General features: G+C 35.1%; 1 protein-coding gene and 2 pseudogenes across 1 annotated transcript in view; all 3 read left to right on the top strand.

Annotated features, from left to right (window-relative positions):
* Positions 1–20,669, top strand: part of Slc25a36 (solute carrier family 25 member 36) — a 35,174-nt gene extending 14,505 nt beyond the window's left edge. The window contains exons 3-7 of the mRNA XM_004629232.1: positions 287–364; positions 7,370–7,470; positions 15,288–15,354; positions 18,215–18,504; positions 20,298–20,669. Coding sequence (XP_004629289.1) covers positions 287–364; positions 7,370–7,470; positions 15,288–15,354; positions 18,215–18,504; positions 20,298–20,491 — 730 coding nt within the window. The 3' untranslated portion in view covers positions 20,492–20,669. The remainder of the gene's footprint in view (positions 1–286; positions 365–7,369; positions 7,471–15,287; positions 15,355–18,214; positions 18,505–20,297) is intronic.
* LOC105741911 lies at positions 293–3,773 on the top strand (annotated as a pseudogene).
* LOC105741910 lies at positions 4,009–4,961 on the top strand (annotated as a pseudogene).
* Positions 20,670–21,421: the final 752 nt, after the last annotated feature.

Below are 21,421 nucleotides of genomic sequence, written 5' to 3'. Positions count from 1 at the left end.
ATGATTATATGAAAATCAGTATAAAAAGAAAGTATAAAAATCTGTGTGGTGATGTCTTTAATCTGTTAGAAAAGACTTTGAACAGAATTATTCTTTTTATCATTAGTAAGTCTGTTGCCAGTCGTGGTCACATTATGCTGTCATGAAAAAAGAAACAACAGATTTTCATAAGTAAGGAGAATGGCTAAGAAAGTATATTCTAGTTTGGGAATTTGTCTTAATCTTTATTGTGCAGAGTAAAGTACCAGACTTTGAAGACCATTTCTCTTTTTTTTTTTCCTTTTAGGGTGATCTTGGAAAAAGAAGGGCCCCGTTCTTTGTTTAGAGGATTGGGCCCCAATATAGTGGGGGTGGCCCCTTCCAGGTAAGAAAAAAATACATACAGGTTATGCAAAAGTATGAGAACCTTTGCTTCAAGGCATCTATATTTAATCACTTACATATACTTAGCATTATAAATGTAGTTTTCAATGTTTATGGAAAGTTGAAATTTGATTTTCCTTTTAAAGATTTCAGGTACTAACAAGAACAGATATATGGGCCAGGGATATGAGTGACACAGTGCCTGCCTGAATTCAATTTCCAGTACCAAAAGGGAACAAATTTATGAAGTAATGTTTGATAGCAAGAAATGGATACTGAGTATTTTGGAGATTAAATAATTTCAGTACTGTTAGAAATTAATTATTATAATATGAATGCAATGAAATGTTCTTAAATCAGCATGACATAACAGTAGAAATTTGAAAAGCATTGTATGTATAGGTAAGTTTTAAATTTTAAAATTCTGTGGATGATGCCCAAGTACAAAACTATAGTCAAAATGAATCAAAGATAAATATTAAAACAGAAACACTAAATCTTCTGGTGGAAAATATAGAAATCTTAAAGACATAAGGGTAGGTAGAGAGCTCGTGAACAAAAAACAAACTGCACAGGAAATACTTCAAAGTCTCAACAACTGAGATCTCACCTTTTTGAAAAGTTTATGCACTTCAAAGCAAATCAACAGAGTAAAAATAAAACCAACAAACTGGGGGAAAAATTATAGCCCACTGTTTCTCAAAGGCAGTATGTATCTGGAACATACAAAGAATTAAAAAAAAACAGGTCCCCAAATTCAAAGACCCAATTCAAAAATGGGTATCTGAGATGAAAATACACTTCTCGGGAAGACATACAAAGGGCAAATAAATATATGAAAAATAAACTTTTAGCATCATTGGTCACTTGGGGAATGCAAATTCAAACAACACTGAGATTCCATCTCATCCCAGAAGAAATGGCTAACATTAAGAAGTCAACCAATAACAAATGCTGGAGAGGCTGTGGAGAAAAAGGAACACTTCTGCACTGCTGCTGGGAGTGCAGACTAGTACAACCACTATGAAAATCAGTGTGGAGAGTACTTCAAAAGCTAGGATTGGAGTATATATTCAGGCCTCCTGTTTTCCTCCTGGGTATTTTTCCAGAAGAACTAAGAACCTCATACTACAGCGATGTATGTGCATCCATGTTTATAGCAGAGCAGTTTGTTATAACTAAATCCTGGAAAAAACCCAGATGCCTATCAACAAAAGAATGGATAAGGAAGATGTGGTATTTTTACACAATGGAGCATTATTCAGCTATAAAACAGGATAAATTTGGGACTTTTTGTGAATGGATGCAACTGGAGAACGTACTCTTCAAGTGAAATAGATCAGATGTGCATGTGCAAACATCATATTGTCTCCTTAGTGTGAGAACCCGAAAGGGAAAAATGGAATCTGAAGGGTACAGTAGGTACTCGTAAGAGGAAATGAACTTATTCAAAAGGAAAGAGTTACTGAATTGAGAAAGACAGGAGAGGGAGTGGGGGAAAGAGATTTATCTGTATGTAAGCAGGATGGTTTGGGTAACTGTACTGTACATTTCTGCCGGTTTCTGGAAAGAAATAATGCTTTATTTCAACTCCTTTTTTCAATTGTTTATCTTTTTTGTCTTAATTTCTTATACATTTCTTTTTTCTTCCAGTTTTACATGTGTGTATCTGGTAATAGGAATAGTTGGAAGACAAGACTATAACAACAAAAACTGAAATTCATATTACTTTGTAAAATGAAAGTAATTTTTTGTCTTAATTCTAATTTGTATTCTTCATAAATAAAATTTCTGTGGATGAATTTGAGATTCTTGAGGCAGAATAAAGCTGTGGGACGCAATTCCTGTTTGTTATTCCCAGAGAGGAGAGAAAGGAAAGCATGAGGATCTACCACAGCCATCTCCAGCATACCATACCAGAGCCATGAGGGGACCAGCCACACACCTCCTCCTTTTCGCCAGCGGTCATCCGCGTCCTCTGACTTGCCCTGGCACGGTTCAAACATGTTGGATTTCTATGAAGTTCTAGGTGTGCAGAGGTACGCCTCCCCCGAGGACAACAAGAAAGCATACTGGAAACCGTCACTGCAGTGGCACCCAGATAATCCTGAGAATACAGAAGAAGCTAAGCGAAAATCCACACGAGTGGCTGAAGCATATGAGGTGCTATCAGATGCAAAAAAAAAAAAAAAAAAAATGGAACATCTATGACAGATATGGCAAAGAAGAATTAAATGGTGGTGGAGACAGTGGACGTCACTTTGACAGTCCATTTGAGTTTGGATGCACATTCCAGAACCCAGAAGATGTCTTCAGGGAGTTTTTTCATGGAAGGGACGCATTTTCATTGGACTTCTTTGGGAACGACCCATTTGAAGACGTTTTTGGGAACTGAAGGGGTCCCCAAGGAAGCAGAAGCCATGGTTCAGGCTCTTTTTTTTCTTCACCATCAGTGGATTTCCATCATTTGGAGATGGATTTTCTTCATTTAATATAGGATTTACTTCATTCGGATCCCTAGGTCATGGGGACCTCACTTCATTTTCATCCACATCATTTGGCAGCAGTGGGATGGGTACCTTCAAATCTTTATCAACTTCTACTGAAATCGTTAATGCTAGAAAAATCACCACAAAGAGAATTGTTGAGAATGGTCAAGGAGGAGTCAAAGTTGAAGAAGATGGACAGTTAAAGTCCCTAACAATAAGTGGTGTGGCTGATGAGGATGCCCTCGCCAAGTACGTGCAGAAAGGCCAGCATGCTTGCAGGCCCAGCCTTCCAGCTCCCACCTGCCAAAGCTGCCCTGTCCCACACTGGTGACTGGGTCTTTGCCACACTACATGCTGGAGGAGGAAGAGAAACAGGACAGGCCATGGAGGCCGAGCAGCGGGGATGCCCCCATGAGCTCAGCAGGGTTTAAAGAAGGTGGCAAGAGGAAGAAGCAGAAGCAGAGAGGAGTCAAAGTTGACCAAAGGTAGCTACTGGGATGGACTTCCTTAGCAGGCACAGGTGGCCAGCCCATGCTAGGTGGTGCTACTTTCACTGCTGTCCAGGGCCACTTCACTTAGGATATGGACATGTGCTTATGGGCTATAGAATCAGGGGCCCCAAGACATAATATCATGGGTGGCGTGGTAGACATTTGGAGTACAGCTCACTTTCTGACCGCTTTTCCCCTGCACTAAATCTACCAGCACTCTCCTTGAGCTCCGAGCAGTCCTCTCCTTTCCAGCTTCACCACTGTGCCTCTTCCTGAGGTCGTAGCTGTGAGACTCAGTAAGGGATAGACAGGGAATGGGCCTGTGATCAGGAGATGACGGTCCTTCTCTGCAGCATCAGAGTTTGAAATTAGAATGCATCATAGCTTAAGGCATTGTGACTGCACTTGGCTTGGTAGGCTGTTGGCCTGTTCAGAGCAGCCCGACCACACGCAGGTCTCCGTGGTCACTGTAAAACCATTCCTTATATTTATTGTCCTAGTTCCAGTTCTTTTCAGGGAGTCCAGATTCAATTGCGTATTGTTTAGTGTTCACTAAATCTCATAGTTGAGTGGGTTGTTTTTTTTTTTTAAAAGGTACATTCTAGCTGTTTGCACGGGTTTTTTTTTTTTTTTTTTTTTAGTAAGGTACATTCTAGCTGTTTGCGCGGGTTGCTCCTGCTGGCGCCATGGTTTCAGGACTAATTGAACGCCTCGCCCCTCGCCTGGGCCTTGCCAACCCCAGTGTGCTGAGGAAAGCAGAGGAGTACTGTCTCAGGTGAAGTGTACTGGTCTATCTGCACATACCACAGAAACTAGCAATGCCATCATGTGCTTGGACCTTGCAGCTGCCTCTATGAAGTGCCCCTTGGACAAGGCTTATTTAATTAAGCTTTCTGGATTGAACAAGAAGATGTATCAGAGCTGTCTTAAATCTTTATGAATGTTTGCTGGACATGAATTCAAATATTGGAATAAAAGACCTAGCTGTACAATTGAGTTGTACAGAAGTAGTCAACATGGCTTCAAAGATACTGCAAAGCTATGAGTCCCGTCTTCACCAGACACCGCAAGTAGATCTTGACTTATCCAGGCCACTTTTCACCACTGCTGCACTACTTTCAGCATGCAGGATTCTAAAGGTAAAAGTGGATAAAAACAAAATGGTAGCAATGGCCGGTATAAAGAAAGCCATATTTGATCGACTTTGTAAGCAACTGGAGAAGATTGGACAGCAGATTGACAAAGAATTTAGAGATTTAGCTAGTCCTCCACAGAAGAAAAAGAAGACAGTGGTTGAATCGTTGTCAAAGGAAATAAAGGAAGTAGAAGAAATCCCACATAAGTCACCGAAAGATGAAGATGTAACACAGGATTATGAAGAATGGAAAAGGAAAATTTTGGAAAATGCTGCCAGTGCTCAAAAGACTATAGCAGAGTGATTTTAGTTTCCAGCCTGGGATGTGCTACAGACCCCTGTAGTTTACTGCCACCTCCAGGAATAAGCTATTATTAGATCTGAGTTAGGGGCAGTGGGCTCCCCTTTGCATAAGCAACATTAGATCACTACAGTGCCTCACACCTCAGATCCCCACAGGACTGGCTGTCTCATAACAGGAAATGGGAGCCCTAACCCTAACCCTAACCCTAAGAAACTATTTTAATCTATTTCAGGATGAGCATTAACCAGACAAATATTTTTTCAGTTACCATGTTAACTGTAACAACTAAAGACCTTGGAAATCTGTATCTTTTTACCTTTACATACAACAGAGAAGCACCACAACTAATCTTCCCTAGGGTTAGAGGTCTTAGAATAGGCTTAGAAAAAGGAGCAAGAACTCTAAAATAGAGCTAGCCAGATAGCTCAGCAGACTTAAGTGCCTGCTTAGGCAGAGCACGGGGACTGGAATTCGATCCCTGGTGTGCTGTGTTGGCCTCCCCCAGGGTGTGCTGAGATGGCCATTGAGACTGGGCATGGTGGTGCATACCTGTAATCCCAGCACTTGGGAGGCTGAAAACAGGAGAATCACTCAGAGTCTGATCTACATGTAGACCCTGTACTAAATACATTAAGAAAAAAGAAGAAGAAGAGGAAGGAGAAGAAGATGAAATTCAGTGTGAAGGCCCTAGATTCAATCCCAGATAGTCTGTTTTGCATCCTGATAACATAAAATTTAGCATAAAGTTTGACTTTCTACCTTAAATACATTGTATCTTATCCCCAATAGTTTTCAACATACTCTTCTCATTAAAACAGTTGCATGTGTAGCCACACCATAATTGCCATATGAATTAAAATACGATTACTTATATTTATTATCATTTACATAAATTGTCATACCAAATATTTATTATAGTTTGTCTTGTAGATGTTTCCATATGTAGGGTGTTTTTCACATGGATGGTATTACTCTCCCATAGTTAAGTATTTCTTTATTGATAGTTTTCACATTTTTACTGTTGAAACCACCAGTAGTTTTGTGAGCACATCTGAGCTATATCTTGGAGTTCTTAATCGCGTATACTTTTCTGGGGTGTTTACCTAAAGTAGAGTTTCTGAATAAAGAAGCATGGCACAGTTAAACTAAAGTATAGTCTACTTTCCAAAAAGGCATATGGTGTTTTTATACTCAGTTACTCTTTGTTCACATCTTTACCAGTGTTGGCTACTATCTGCCTATTTCATTTTTGTTAAATTCCCTAAAACTGGTTTGTGACTGTTTTAATAGGTGTTTGTTTAGTGTTTGATGAATTAGACCCTCTTTCTTACAGTTTGATATTGTATGTCTCTTCCTGTGAATTGGTTTTATATATTCATGCCTATTTTCTCATTTGTAGGAATACATTATTATTCACAACTTAGCATCAAATGTATCTTGTTTTTTGTTTTCATGAAGTTGGAATTTTTCATTTGAAATTGCTAATCAACTTTTTTCCTAAGCACATTAAAGATATAATAACGAAACTGTCCTCATTTACTGTACTCTCTTTTGGACAGATAATTGGAGTTGTTGAGAAATATTAGGATATTTCATATAGCAGAAATATCATGGAGAGCCTAAAAAATAAAAAATCTTCTGGTAGAGGAAATGTATGAAATGATAGTAAGTTAAAATATTCACGGATCTAATAGAATGTTTACAAACACTAGAAAACTTATCCTAATTGTGGGGATTATTGTATCTATTTAGGAATGCCTTGAGGCTGGGTATAGCTCAGTAGAGTACATGCTTAGCATACACAATCCCCACTAGCAAAATATATATAAAAAAAAATTGTGAATTATCCTGAGTAATACAAAGATTATACTATACAGCATATCTCATAGTTTCATGCATACTTTGATTAATTGGATCAGCTCTACCTTCCTTTCACCACTAAAAAGTTCAAGTGCTCATAAGCTATTACTTAGGCAAACTACTTTAGCCTTAGCATTGTGCAGACCTCACAGCCTTATTGATTCATGGAGTTTCCAGTTATCAAAAGTTTTGTCAGGGGGCTGGAGAGATGGCTCAGTGGTCTAAAGCGCCTATTTGGAACAGGCTTGGCAAAGCACAGGGACCGCGGTTCAATCCCCCAGCACCACATGCCAGCCAGCCCCGCCCCCTGGTGGGCTGAGCTGGCCACACACACTAAATAAATAAATAAATAAATTTTTTTAAAAAGGGGGCCAGGGAGATGGCTCAGTGGAATAAGCGCTTCCCTGGCAAGTGCAAGGGCCTGAGTTCAATCCCTGGTTCCACAAAAAAAAAAAAAAAAAAAAAAGTTTTGTCAGTTGCTAAGTGGCTATGACAGGGATTGGTTTGTTTGCAGATGGTTGCTAGAGGCTTTATGTTTGTCTTTTTTTAATGAAAAAAAGCATTTGATAGTATTTGTGGGAGAAACATAAATTACATGACAGTCATACTGTTAAGAAAGTCTAGTCCAAGACTTTATGATTTTATTCTACAATTAGGAAGATGAATTTACATTTACTTTTATAAACTAAAGAAAATGCTTATTGATAAATTTAATTCTTTCTTTTAGAGCACTATACTTTGCTGCTTACTCCAATTGCAAGGAAAAGTTGAATGGTATATTTGATCCTGATTCAACCCAGGTTCACATGATTTCAGCTGCAATGGCAGGTATGAATGTATGATTCTAAACAATGAAAGCATTTGTGAAAAGGCTTAATGCCGAATTATAATTAGTTTATATTAAAAAGTTAAGATGACCAGTGTGCTTTACTTTAACATCTGCAGATGATTTTTATACTTATTTGTATACAACAAATTTAATTAGATAATGTAAAGTTTGTCATCATTTAGCATTTTTTTAGTTAGGAGTTTTAAGTGATAGGCTCCAGAGAATACAATATTTATATTGCCTTGTGTAGTCCAGTGAATATTTAATGATTATTTTTAACAGCTCTAAGAATCCAACTATAATGACACTGTAAGTTATAGATTTGTAATTTACTTTGCTGTCCTCAATTTCTGTGAGTGCCTTTTCCCTTTTTGCTGCATATTTTGGCTTCTGTCTGAAATGTGCCAGCATTTCTTGGTAAAGTATTCATTTTGTCCTGTGCTCAAGTGCTGAAATTTTTGTGAGTGCTGGTGTTGATAACTCAAACAGTAATGTGTTAATGTTTATTCTATATAAATGACTTGATGATAGCATCTGCATTTTAGACACTGGCTCTGTATACATGCTTGTTATGGAAATGTTTCCAGAAAATCTGTGATCTTTGATAAATTTTTACAATTCTGAAGTACAACAACTAGTCCCAGATCTGTGTACTGCCTTAAACTTTGTGACATTGGTTTCAGCCGTTTGGTTTTGGAATCATTTGCTAACCATGCATGTTAGACAAAGCCAAGAATTTTAGTTCTCAGTTGAAAGTTCCCTTAATTTTCTGAGATTTTTTACATATTTCATCATATCTCACATTTCCAAATTATGCTGTGACTTTACAAACCAAACTGTTAACTGCTTTTTTTTTTTCATCAGTTATTGATGAACAAATTTAATGTCAGTTATGTGTTACACAAATGTCTTAAACATGACCATTTTCTACTTAGAAATAAATTAGATCAATTTGAAACACTCATTTCTGATAGGTTGAATGCCTTTACTATATAATGCTAGCATACACCTTACAAAATTGTTTTCAAAGCTTTTTTTTTTTTTTTAATAATTTTTGATTGACCCATAAATGTTACAGAGCTGGAGGGGAAGGGACAACATTAAAGATAGTGAATATTTGATTTAACAATATGTTAGGCAATTTAAGTAATGTAAGTGAGCCTCTGTTAGCTTAATCCATAGTGTAGATTGATCTGAATACATACGGTACTAAGAAACAATTCTTTTATTTAGTATGGTGGAGATGGTCTGATAACTGGCATTTAATGTGCTTTCACAGGTGTGGAATTGGATATGATTTGTCCTCTAAAATTTGAGTGTAAGAAGGTACAAGTTGATGGCAATAACAAACCTAATGACCATTTTCTTAGCATTTTTAAAAAATATATTTCCATATTACCAATGTTTATGATTGTGGTTTTTAACCTCAGTAAATTATAAAGAAATGTCAATATTACTTTAAAAAACTAAAATCAAGAAAGTATCTAGGCAATGGCTTTATGTTGAGAATATTACCTGTTTAGAATTACAAAATTAGAGGTCCACAATATCTTAATTTTGGCTAGAAATTAAGAATCCTATTAGGTTATTTCATTACAATTTACTGTGTTTGTATCACATTACAAAGAACCTCAGAATTGTCATTTTGTATTTTTCTCAAATGTGTACAAATACTTAGGGGTTTTTTCTATACGTTATTATTTCTTCACATCTTGAGTTCCTTCAATTTTGGTAAATTAATAGTTTTATGCTTGTTCAGAGTTTATTGCTCTTTACACTTACTGTGTAATTTGAAAATATTCCCATTTGTTTGCAGTTAACGTTGTTCAGAGAATTATGCTTTCAGAGCTTTGTTGCATTATTCATGAGCATCTAACATTTAGCTTTGCAGTTCTTTATACATGCTGATGAAACTGAATGGTGTAATACAGACTTATTCAGGTAGCCTTTTGCCCCTTCATTTTTAATCTAGACTAGATTGCTCTGGGTTTTCTTCACAATCGTTTTGAGATGTCTAAATATGAATGTTTCCGGGGATATGAAATACTTACAGATAGTCATATGAAAAATAATAATTTTTAACTGGCTATTCAAGAAAAAAATGCTAACCTTGTCACTTTAGTATTAAAAATGCACTGAAATAAACAATTAGCAATAGTACCTAAGAGATTTCACCATATCAGCTAGCATGCATATTCAGGATTTAGTAAGGCACCCAGGTGCATAATTTATATTCCAAGTAACCTCAGTTCAGTCTTGTTCTACATTTTTATCTACATCAGCTCACATTTAATTTAGATATAAAAACTTCATTTATTAAAAGGACAGTTAGAGTGGGTCTTTTTTTGTTTCAGTGTTAATAAGTGAATGTAAAAATTGTAAGAATGTAATAAAAGTTTCTAAGATGGAGATACAAACGTTATGCATTAAAACATTTTTCCAATAATGAGGATGATAAGACTTTATGTTTTACCTGCCATTTTTCCTCTGCATATAACATCAGACTAAATTTACCCAGGTACTAAGGGAGTCTTTGTTTTGTATCTTCTGTTTAAATGAATTTGAATACCCTCTGTGTAGGCACAAATGTAGATAGAAAAAAGATAAATGGTTTCTTTCAATATAGTAATTCCCAGTTTTTATCTGGTATTTACATACTCTTATATACAACATAGTAAAGGACATGATTTCTGAGTTTTACTGTTATGTAGTCATACAGTTGATGCTCAGTTTTTAATATATCAATGTAGTCATTTAATGTTTTGTACATACCTCATAGGTTGTTTACAGGGTACATTTATTTTTCAAGATAAATTTTTCTGTTTGATCTACAATTCAGTTAAAATATTTGCTCATTGGGCTAGGAAGATGGCTCAGTAGAATAAGCACTTGCCTGGCAAGCACAAGGGCCTGAGTTCAATCTCCAGTACCACAAAAAAAAGAAAACCAAAAGAAAAAATTTTTACTCATTAAATGGAGATTTTTGTCTTCATGTGTAAAATTTTTTATGCAGTATTTTATGCAGCTTATTTTTTTTTTTTTTTATGCAGCTTATTCAGCCAGATGGATGGTTGGACAGATGCTTTGTTTATGCATAAATATTCTTCCTGTTTTCCGTCTTACAGAGTATAAAAGATTAAATTAAAAAATAGCACAAAACACTCCATAAATATGGATATACAGTATTACTGGCTAGAGTACAAAAAGTGAAAGGTACTATGGTAAAAATGCCTTACTTTATTTTAAAATTTACACATAGTTCCAAAATGAAGTTATTTGAATATTCTCGGAGGTTTTTTTATTTTGGTTTATTTTGGTTTGGCTTGGTTTGGTTTTTGAGATGGGTCTTATTATGTGATCCACTCTGGCTTTGAACTCAATATGTAGTCCAGTCTGATCTCAAACTTGGGGTCTTCCTGCCTGAGCCTCCCTGAGTTCCAGGATTACAGGTGTGTGACTACAAGCCTGTCTTTAGATAGATTTGTTGTTAATGGATAGAAAATAGTGTTTTCAGCCTTTTGACCAAAAAAGCTAGTAATGGTAGGAAAACAGGCTATGATAATCCCCTCTAAATATTTCGGTTTTAACAGGTTTTTAAACCCTCTGACAAGGTTAGCATTTTTTCTTTAAGGCAGAATTGATATTGGTTTGGGTAAGTATTTGGACTCAAACTTCTGAAGATGGTGGGATTTTTACTACTCGGTGCATTTTTTTTTTAAAAAGCCCATTCTGATATTCTTTTCTCTTTTTCTTAACTTAAAAAGTTTCACAAAAATTAGATCTCACATTAAATATTTCTCAAATCCTTCCAGTGGGATTCAGTTTGTACACATGTTTCTGATGAGGTCACTGCTTGTTGTTATGATACAGAAAAGCCTGTGTCTATTTTAGGCATTTACTGTACATTTCTCCCGAGAAAAGAGTGAGATCGTGTCATCTCATGCTCCCCATCCGCAGGTCACTTCCTGTAGAAATATGGACTAACTTAAACCTCGTGAGTACTGATCTGAGCATCTCTTGCAGCCTCTAGTATAAGAAACACACCCTGGGATTTTATAGTAGATATGGAATTAATAGAAGGCGGGAAATGATTTTTTTATTTCCTGAATTTATGTGTGTATTATTATTTTATAAAAATTCTGATCCCTTTGTAATCCTTTCTAGAAGGAAGAATGGGTACTTTTTAGTCATCATGTAAGCTTGGGGTCTTTAATTTGGCCATAACAGCCTTGACCTCTAAAGAATTTGATATGTGTAGTTGTAAATGGTACCATACCGTCCTACAACTTTTAGATAAAATAGTAGTTCTCTTTGCTTAGCTAACATATTGAAAAATCTAATAATAGTGCTTTCCTGTCTTGTCTGTTGATACTTGGCTTTCTACTCTTTTGCAAAAGTATTTAATATCATTAGTACTTTCCAAATTCAGTAGATAATACATGGGATCTTAGCTGTTTTAGTTTTAATTTTAAAATATTTTTAATAAGTTTTTCTTGGTTGACATGGGTTTTGTTTTTATAAAAATTACAAAGTACTGAAAAATGCAATACTGCAGGTATCACTCACTTAATGAAATAAACATTTTCAGTGAGGAAATTCATCAGGAATTTTCTATCTGGATTTTAATGATTTATACTACCAAGTAGTTAAGTGAAACCAAACTTCAAAAATTTGCATTTTAAATAATTTTAAAGCTCACTGACCACAGAACTAAAAATACAGTATAACAGTACAAGTAATTAATATAAATTATCATTGTCAAACTGTTTCAAAGCTAAAATGCAAAAGAAAAAAAGTAATAGGCAGTTTCTAAATTTCAGAAGCAGCATTCCCAGCATCTTTGCTTGTGCTTATCTAGTAAGGTGAAGGTATATTTAGCTTTGGCTAGCCTCCAGTTGCCTAGGAGTTTAATTTTAATTCTAAGTCAGTAATAAACTTGGGGGTTTTTCCCTTTGTTCCATTTCTGGGGTTAATAGATTATATATTTCTGAATTTACTTAGCCTAATAATATCTAAGTATTAACATATTTTTTGGTTAGGAGAAAGCATTAGAATGAAAGTTAGCGACTGACCAGAGTTTTAACTGTTGAAGGACATTTAGTTAAAAGCCTATAGATTATGCCTACATTCTTTGTTTGGCCTCATAGTTTGTTGGCTGTTAGACTGGTGTCTTTATTAAGAATTGAGGTAACAGTTATATTAAGCATAGTTTACTGATAATCAGTTAGAGGGGATAAGATCACAACATTCTCACTTACCTAAATTTTAATGTGATCTCTGTTAAATAAGTTAATTTGCACCTGGAAATGCATTTTAGTTAAGTGAGAAATACCTGTTGTTTGCTTTCTAATACTGTTTATTAATATGCCCACAGAATAATTTAAAATTATAATTTTTTAGTATTTAAACTTTTGTATCACTAGTTATGTAAAATTTTACTGTGTATATATATGTACGTATGTGGGGGGGTATTTCCCAGCTAAAATTGAGGAATTGTGACATATTGGAATAGTATTACATGGAGAATCTTGGGTACTAACTTTACATTCTTAAAGAGAAAAGAAACAAATTGTGATGCTCATCTTTACATTGAAATATAATGAATGAAATTTTTTAATAGGCTTTTTAAAAATGATTTCCAATTGTAGGCTTTATAAAAAAAAGTGTTTCTGCATTTAAAATGTCTAAAAAATGATTGCTAAAAATTATTACAAAGTAAAATACTTTGCTGGATATAAACTCTTTAAATTCTTATCTTACAATACAAACATCTAGTATATCTAAGAAATAAGATAAAATTCTTATTTAAAAAATGAGAATTAAGTTGGGATTTGGCCAGAGTATTGATACCTGCTTCAAAATTTAATTTGAGTATCTTTAACTTCTTCACTTAGAAAAAAGATTCCAGATTGGGGAAAAAAAAAATACTGTGCAACTTTGTTCTCAGTTAAACCAGGCTAGGCCAGGCAAATACTTAAACTAGTCTGAAAGTTCTATGCTTTTTTCCTTTCTCTCCTTTTATCAACATATATCCATGAAGAGAATCTCATTGAGAAAAGATATTCCTGGTAACTTTTCATCAATTTAAATTTTTATTATTTTAATACTAACTGATGGTTCTGAAGTTATCTTTCTATTCTAGTTTATATTTATGTATGTAGTGTTAGAAGCACTCAAGATAAATGGAGGTTATATACTTTTTATAAAATTATTAAATGACTTACAAAAACAAAGTTCCATTTATCTTTCTTTCTAAGAAGGCTTAATTAAAATAGCTCTTTGTATAATGTGTCTATTTCTACAAGTCTTAAAACAGAGTATTAAGGAAGTATATTTTGAGTTAATTATCTGACACCATACAAGGAGATAGAACCCAAGGAGACCAAATTCAGTATTGTTAACAGTGTAGTAAACTTATTTTGTATACATAGATAAGGGTAACTTTGAAAGCCAACAAAGTAACTGATTGGTTTCACATTATGTGTTTTAAAAACAAAGTACAATGCTACCTCGGTTCACAAATGCTTTGGTTCACAAACAGAAGCTTTTGTCAAGATTTTGTTTTTGTTTGCAAACTCTGCACCAGGTGGTGAACATGACCAAGGCAATCTTCTCCAGAATCATGGAACAAATTAGGTTTGTGAACTGAGGTACCATTCTATTCCTAAGTCACAGCAATTTTTTTCTTGAAAATACTTACTAACTCTGATTATAGTACACCTTTCTAAAATGTGATTGACCTGCTAACATATGGCAGAGAATATTGAAACAGTTAAGATCCTTAGATATTTCTGCATAAAAGCTTTCAATTGAGTTTAAAGGCTAGATGAATAAAAGTAGCTTGGTATGAGAATATTCTATGAAGTTTGTATAACCAATCTTAAACATAAAGCAAACTACGAAAACCCTGTTTTATGTAGGTGAAGCAGTCTTACACAGTAAGTTCCCATCATCAAGATTGCATTTTGCCTCCTGCTGTTTTTCCAACATTAGGAAGATGGGAAGTAAGAGATAAGCCTAGAAGTATGCTGCTCCAGAGATCCTAACTTATTACCTGGAATTGAGCCATCTTGGGTGACTACCCTTGTGTAATAATTGTTACTATATAGTACTTTAGTTTTAAAATAAATAACTATCTTCTACTCTGCCTTACTTTCTTCATTATCTGTAAAAGTGAGAGGGAAGTCCCACTTTGTAATGTTTTGAGTTTTTGTACCTGTTCAAGTGGATAAAAAGTAGAAGCGTCCTATTAACCTTAACAGAAACCTTACTTCTATGTTACTGTTACTTTAATAGTGTTAGCAAATTTGTTTATGGATAAGTATTCATGGGGCCAAACAAATCTTTTATGTTATACAGATCAAAATATTAATAAACACTGCCATTTATGTAGGATTCATTTTTAATATAGTGATCTGTGTGACAAGAATCACATCCTCAAGCAGCTGCTATAGAGTGCATGCTTTTTAGCCCTAAAATACACAGAATTTCTCTCTGGTTGTTCCTGGAAACAGATTTTTTAGTTCAGTTTCGTTAGGGAGTAAAGAACATCCTGGAAGATATTCTAATAGGTTGGGAGAGGACTTTGTATGTGATCAGGTTTAACTCTTAAAAGAATCCTTTTAAGTCAAAATTTGAGAATTTATGTAGACAGGAAATAAAAACATGTTTGTATGGATTTGTTAAATGAAATGTAAAGCATATATCAATAGTTTAAATATTTATAATTTCTTTAATATAGATCCATATAATTTAAAGAACCTTAAAACTAATTGTGTGTGCTTTACCGAAGTTCATTTTAAATATATTTGTTTAGGTTTTACTGCAATCACTGCAACCAACCCCATTTGGCTTATAAAGACTCGTTTACAGCTTGATGCAAGGTATGTGGAGTTTCAAAGAAGATTTGATGAAATGTCTGTAAATTAATATCAGAAAAATTTCAATGCCTGCTAGCTCACCATGGTTTTTTCCCTTCTTAACTTTTGCTGATAAATTTGTTCTTTTATTTTGTTTTATTTTATATTGAAATTTGAGTCTGTCATTTGAAGCAAAAGTGATAATAGTTGACAGGATGAAACTTTCTAACTGAAAAATGTATAGTATAGTGTATATTGCTTTGTTCTGTTTTTTTGTTTTGAGGTAGGGTCTCACTAAGTTGCCCAGTCTGCCCTTGGATTCTGCTGTGTCAGCCTTCCCGAGTACCTGGGATTATAGGAATATGCTATCATGCTTGGCTATGTGTTGTTTTTTAACTGAAAGGAAGTAGTCTTTAAGTCACCTTTTCTTTCCAAGTACTGAATATCCTAAATTGAAGAGATTTATTTTGGTTCAGTTTCAAAGGTTTCAGCCCATAGTTTGCTGGCTCTAAGGCAGAAAGAGCATGAAAAGGAGGCTATTCATCCTGTGACAGCCAGGAGTAGGAGGATTGAAAAGAGGCAGAGAAGGAGAAAAGTACTGGTAATAAAAATCTTTACTCTTAAAATGCACACCCTCCAGTAACCTGCTTCCTCCCAATGGCCCACTCAGCTGTGAGCTTAATTGATTGATCCACTGAGGAGACTAGCACCCTCACAATGTAGTCATCTTTCAAAAACCTCTGAACATGGAACATGGAACCTCTGAACATGGAATAGAGGATATTAACCCAGCCCAACAAGTATACTTTGCTGTACATGAGTGCTTATAATTGGCCTGCCAACTGCTAAATAAGTCATACGATCAGCTAGTTTGTAGTGTATCTTTGAGAATCATTGGTCAAATCCACTGACCTCTTGTAGAGATCCTTGGACTGGAGATAGCACTGTGTGTGTGTGTGTGTGTGTGTGTGTGTGTACGTATATATTTTATGTTTTATCTCAACTTCACAGTAGTAGTGTTCCTTCTAAACTATGGAGCAAATACTGCTGTATGCTGGAAATAAACCAGGAATCAATAGTGACTACCTTGAAATGGAATGTATGAAGGAGTGATTTGTTTTCCCATTTTAAAAGCAAAAGACTAGTGCAAACCTTAGAGGACCAGAGGTATAGGATCTTAGGCATATGTGTAGCAATAAGAAAACCAGAAGGAGCATTGCAGCGACTAGCTGATACCTATCTGATAGAGTAATAATAATGTAAATGGTTTTAAACTCTCTTAGGCTTTAAATCTGGAGTAGGCTTAATGTACAACATACTTCTACCATTTTAGTATTTTGGGGTTTGATAAGCATTGTTATGTCTTTTAGGCTATAAATAAAAGTGGCCAATCATTAACAATTATGCCTGATTAAAACATCTTTTCTACATTTTGTCAAGTTGAGCTATATGCTGTTTGGGGAGTTGAAAAAAATGCCTAATTGTTTCATCTCGTCTAGTCCTTTTGATGGGATCTTTAAATATTATGCCAAAACTCAAGGTTTATTTCTTAAAACTTTTCCCAAGGGTTAAAGTATGGCATGCTAGTCCACATTCTAGTATTATAAAACCATAGCATTGAGATCAAGAGCAGATCTGGTGTGTTTACCTTCACTCTTATGTAATCCTTTAACTTTCTGTTAGAAAATAGTAATAGGTAGTGGGGCACACTACATAGGTATTCAGTATCTAAAGAAAATCATTAATTGATAAAATTGGAGGAGCCTTTAAGTTATCAGGTTGGTCTTTTAATTGTGGTCTCAGTGGTTATGTCAGAGGTATGTTAGATACAATTTATAAATAAGACTATTTTGTATTTCTTTCCCTTCTAGCAGCATTTAAACTCATTTTTATAGGTAACAGTCTGAAGGCGAAATCACATGTGTTACAGTAGATTTGTCCCCTTCCAGAGCAGCTACTATACCATTAAGTAGCACTGAGGAAATTGCATTGGGAGTAATACTGAATGAATACTTGATAGCTGTACAGGTGCTCACTCACTGTTCACCGGGAGAGTGATGTGACCACTGCCTTTAAATGACCATAGAAAGTTTGAGTTCTAGTGACCCAGTCATGTTTGAGGGAAAATCTTGGTAGAGATGGAAGAACTCCCCCCAGGTGCACAGACATGCAGTTAGTCATGCTTCTTGCTTTATTGTGTACTATTATAGTTGGTGGCTCCATCATTGTTCTTTGTTATTAAAGAAGAAATTCAACTTATTTAGAACTAGAATTAGTACAGTGTAAAGGTGTTTTCACACTTGTTTTGTTTTTGCTTTGAATGAACTCCAGTCAAAATGTAGAGTTTATAGGAACTTGTTGGTTATCTCTACACCGTAATTCCAGTTGGGAGGATGTGAAACCAAAGGATCAGTATTTTACAGTCAGTAAAAGAAACCGTTTATATGTTATCCAAACAGAATGATAAATTTGGGGTGAAAAGTAAGAAAGCTAAGAATGAATGCTTTAAGATTCTGATCTCAAGGGCCGGGGAAATGGCTCAGTGGAATAAGCGCTTCCCAGGCAAGAGCAAGGGCCTGAGTTCAATCCCCAGTTCTGCCAAAAAAAAAAAAAAATTCTGATCTCAGCTGGGTGTGGTGGCACATGCCTGTAATCCCAGTACTGGAGAGGCTTAGGCAGGAGGATCTCCCCGATTTCAAGACCAATTTGAACCACAAAGTGCGACCTTGTCTCAAATAAAACAAAAATATTTTTTGAATGAAATTTCAATTTCACTTCATGAGTTAAAGAAGACCATGTTTTATTAGTGCTATTTTTAAAAAAATGTATTGACGAAAAACCCTGTCGCACTTAATGTCAATAACATTTTCCCTTTTCTCTTTAGGAACCGTGGGGAAAAGCAAATGGGTGCTTTTGAATGTGTCCGTAAAGTGTATCAGGCAGATGGACTTAAAGGATTTTACAGGGGCATGTCTGCGTCATATGCTGGCATATCAGAAACTGTTATCCATTTTGTTATTTATGAAAGTATCAAGCAAAAATTGCTTGATTGTAAGACTGTGTCAATGATGGAAAGTGCTGAAGAGTCTGTGAAAGAAGCATCAGATTTTGTGGGAATGATGCTTGCTGCTGCCACCTCAAAAACTTGTGCTACAACTATAGCATATCCACATGGTAAGAGAAGCAGGTCTATTTCAGTAAGTTCTGTGATATGGAAACATACTCTCATCCTAGCTGATGTCCTGCTCTTTATAGTTTGTGTAATTTTACTTAATTCAAACATGAGAAAACACAGTTGTTCGCAGCTTATAATGGGATTAAATGTAAGTAACCCAAGGCTGGAGGAGCAGGGCAGTGTGGGCTGTCATGCACACAGTAGCCGCCAAGCATGAGCTCTGGAGTCCGATAGTCAGTTTCTAACCCGGGAGTGAAACTCCAGTTTGACTTAACCCTAGCTAGGTGGCCTTTGAGCAAGCTTCTACTTTTAAAACATTTTACTAAATGATTGCCAGTCTTTATAAAAATCTTCCAAAATATTTACTCTTTTCTAAGTATACTAGATTCTAACCAGAATTGTCTTCATTTTCAAATGAGAAATTGAGGGCGAAAAATGTAAAAAATAATTTGCTCAAGGTTACACTAATGGTAGAGTCTAATATAAAGTCTGTACTGCTAAAGAGCAAACTATTTTTACATTATTTTAACATTATATATTTTTTCATTAGATTTTGTTATTTAGTCTCTAACTGAAAAAATTGTTCAAAAACTACATGCTAAAAGGTTTTTTGGTAACTTTTCTAAAAGTATAACCTTAAGATATTTTGATATGTTTTCTTTTAATGTGAGTATAAGTGACAAGATGATGTCACCAGAAACACTGTTTATAAAATTTTGGAGTTCAGTATGTAAATGTCATAGACTTTTAAGGTAGAAGAGAACTTGGCATGGGAGTGCATGCCTGTAATCCCAGTGCTTGGGATTCTAAGGCAGGGGGATCATTATGAGTTCATGGCCAACCTGGGCTACAAAGTGAGCCCAAGGCCAGCCTGAATTGTAAAGTAAAACTCTGTCTCAAAAAGTCCAAAAAGCATGTGTGTGTGTATATATATTGGGGGGGAGGATTTCCAATAAAAGTGTGCATTTGCCATGGGCTGCTTTAGACTTCATCTCAGAATCATAAGGGGACTTTGCTAGGGAAAAAGAGAGCGAATGGATAAAGAGCAGTCAATTCTTAGATAGAAAACTGATTTTTATGTCAGCCTATACTCTTAAATGGCTAAAACCTCTCAGTAACTTAATTTCTCCCCTCCCCACCCCTCTTTTCCTATCCCCTTTCCTCCCCTCACGTCTTCTTTCTTGGCACTCATACTGTACATTAATCACAGGGCCTCACATATGCTAGGCAAGTTCTCTACCACTGAGCTTTATCCCCAGCTCAGTTTCTTTATATTTAAACTGAAGATAAATTGGGCTGACTTTGAAGATCCATTCAACTATTAAAATGTTATGATTTGCTTACTTGATTCTCACTTTGGCTTTATCCCTGGAAGCTAGTGTCCTAGACATCCTCAACTTCTTTGTCTGCATGTTGTTTTATGTTAGTATATGTGGACTGCTGTGAGTACATTAATAACATTTTCTTTGTACTGTTTGCTTATAAAAAAATTTTGTCTGTCACTGTATCCTTCTGTGTTCATCTTTAATTAATTACTCTACTTCCTGTTCATTCATACTTTTGTCCTTATCACATCTACTTTCCCTTGTGTTTATCTTAAATACAGCTGTTACTTCGGTGTAGAAGATAAGAGCTATATTACTGTTACTATAATATGACTACTTTCTTTAAGCTGTATATTAAAATTCATTTATCCTGAGCTACTTAAAATATTAAATGTGATACATTCAATATCAGGAGAATATAAAGAAATCAGTAATTTTTAAATTAATTTTATTTTTTTCCTAAACAGAAGTTGTAAGAACAAGATTACGTGAAGAAGGAACAAAATATAGATCGTTTTTTCAGACACTGTCTTTGGTGGTTCAAGAAGAAGGTTATGGGTCACTCTACCGTGGTCTAACAACTCATTTGGTGAGACAGATTCCAAACACAGCTATTATGATGGTCACCTATGAATTGGTGGTCTACCTACTCAATGGATAGCAGCACTGGCTCCCATGCTACAAAGGAGGGAAGACCAAAAGATTACAATGGATCATGGAATGTTGGAGCCAGCATAGTGGGCAGAAGGAATAGTAGTTAGGTAACATGTACCATAACTGCCTGAAACAAAGTTCAGTTAAGATAGCCACACCATATTACTTAGTCTTTCTGTAATGTGGAAAAACCTCAGCCACCTCTAAAGGTGCCTTTGGAAGCACGCCTCTGTTAAAGTTGCCATTTTCTGTATGTGTCCACCAGATACAGTTGTGTCTGTTGACCTATGACATTGAGATACAGTGTTTATTCCATGAGCATTTTTCCAGTCTCCTAAACAAAGCCATCCTTAAATATATACTGTAGCCATCCAAATGTAGTATTGACATAAATATATAACTTCTTTCAATTCCTATAATACTGTAAGATAATAATAATTGGTAGATCCTCAGTATTCCCATTTTGCTGAGATGACTTGGCACTAATTTAATTCATTTATTTGGCACCAATAATCACTATTTTTGACAACCAAGGAACTATAATCTAAATATTACATGTATTAAAATGTTTGAGCCTCTTTAGCTAACAGGTGCTTGATGGTGAGCATAATGTGGACTTTAAGTTGTTACCATATGAAGAAAAAAAGTTGTTACTGTATAAAACTCATGTAATACTTTGCAGAATATTGTCTGCAAAGACCAATAGAATATTGTCTCTTGACCATGTCAGTGATTTAAACATGCCCTTCTGTCTTTTGTAATGATATAGAAAACAAATGGATGCATTTTTGTCTTTTCGGAATTTATTAGTTTTGAACATGAATTATAACCCTATCATGCCTAGGTATCATTTACTTAAATTAGAAAAATTTACTGCTTTTGAGTTTTTGTTTGCTTCACATTAAGAAATTGGATCTGAATTTATTTCTAGGTCAGT

Source organism: Octodon degus, unplaced genomic scaffold (genome assembly GCF_000260255.1).
Source record: "Octodon degus isolate 3935 unplaced genomic scaffold, OctDeg1.0 scaffold00028, whole genome shotgun sequence".
NCBI classification, from domain to species: domain Eukaryota; kingdom Metazoa; phylum Chordata; class Mammalia; order Rodentia; family Octodontidae; genus Octodon; species Octodon degus.
This window is presented reverse-complemented; position numbering and strand designations above follow the sequence as displayed.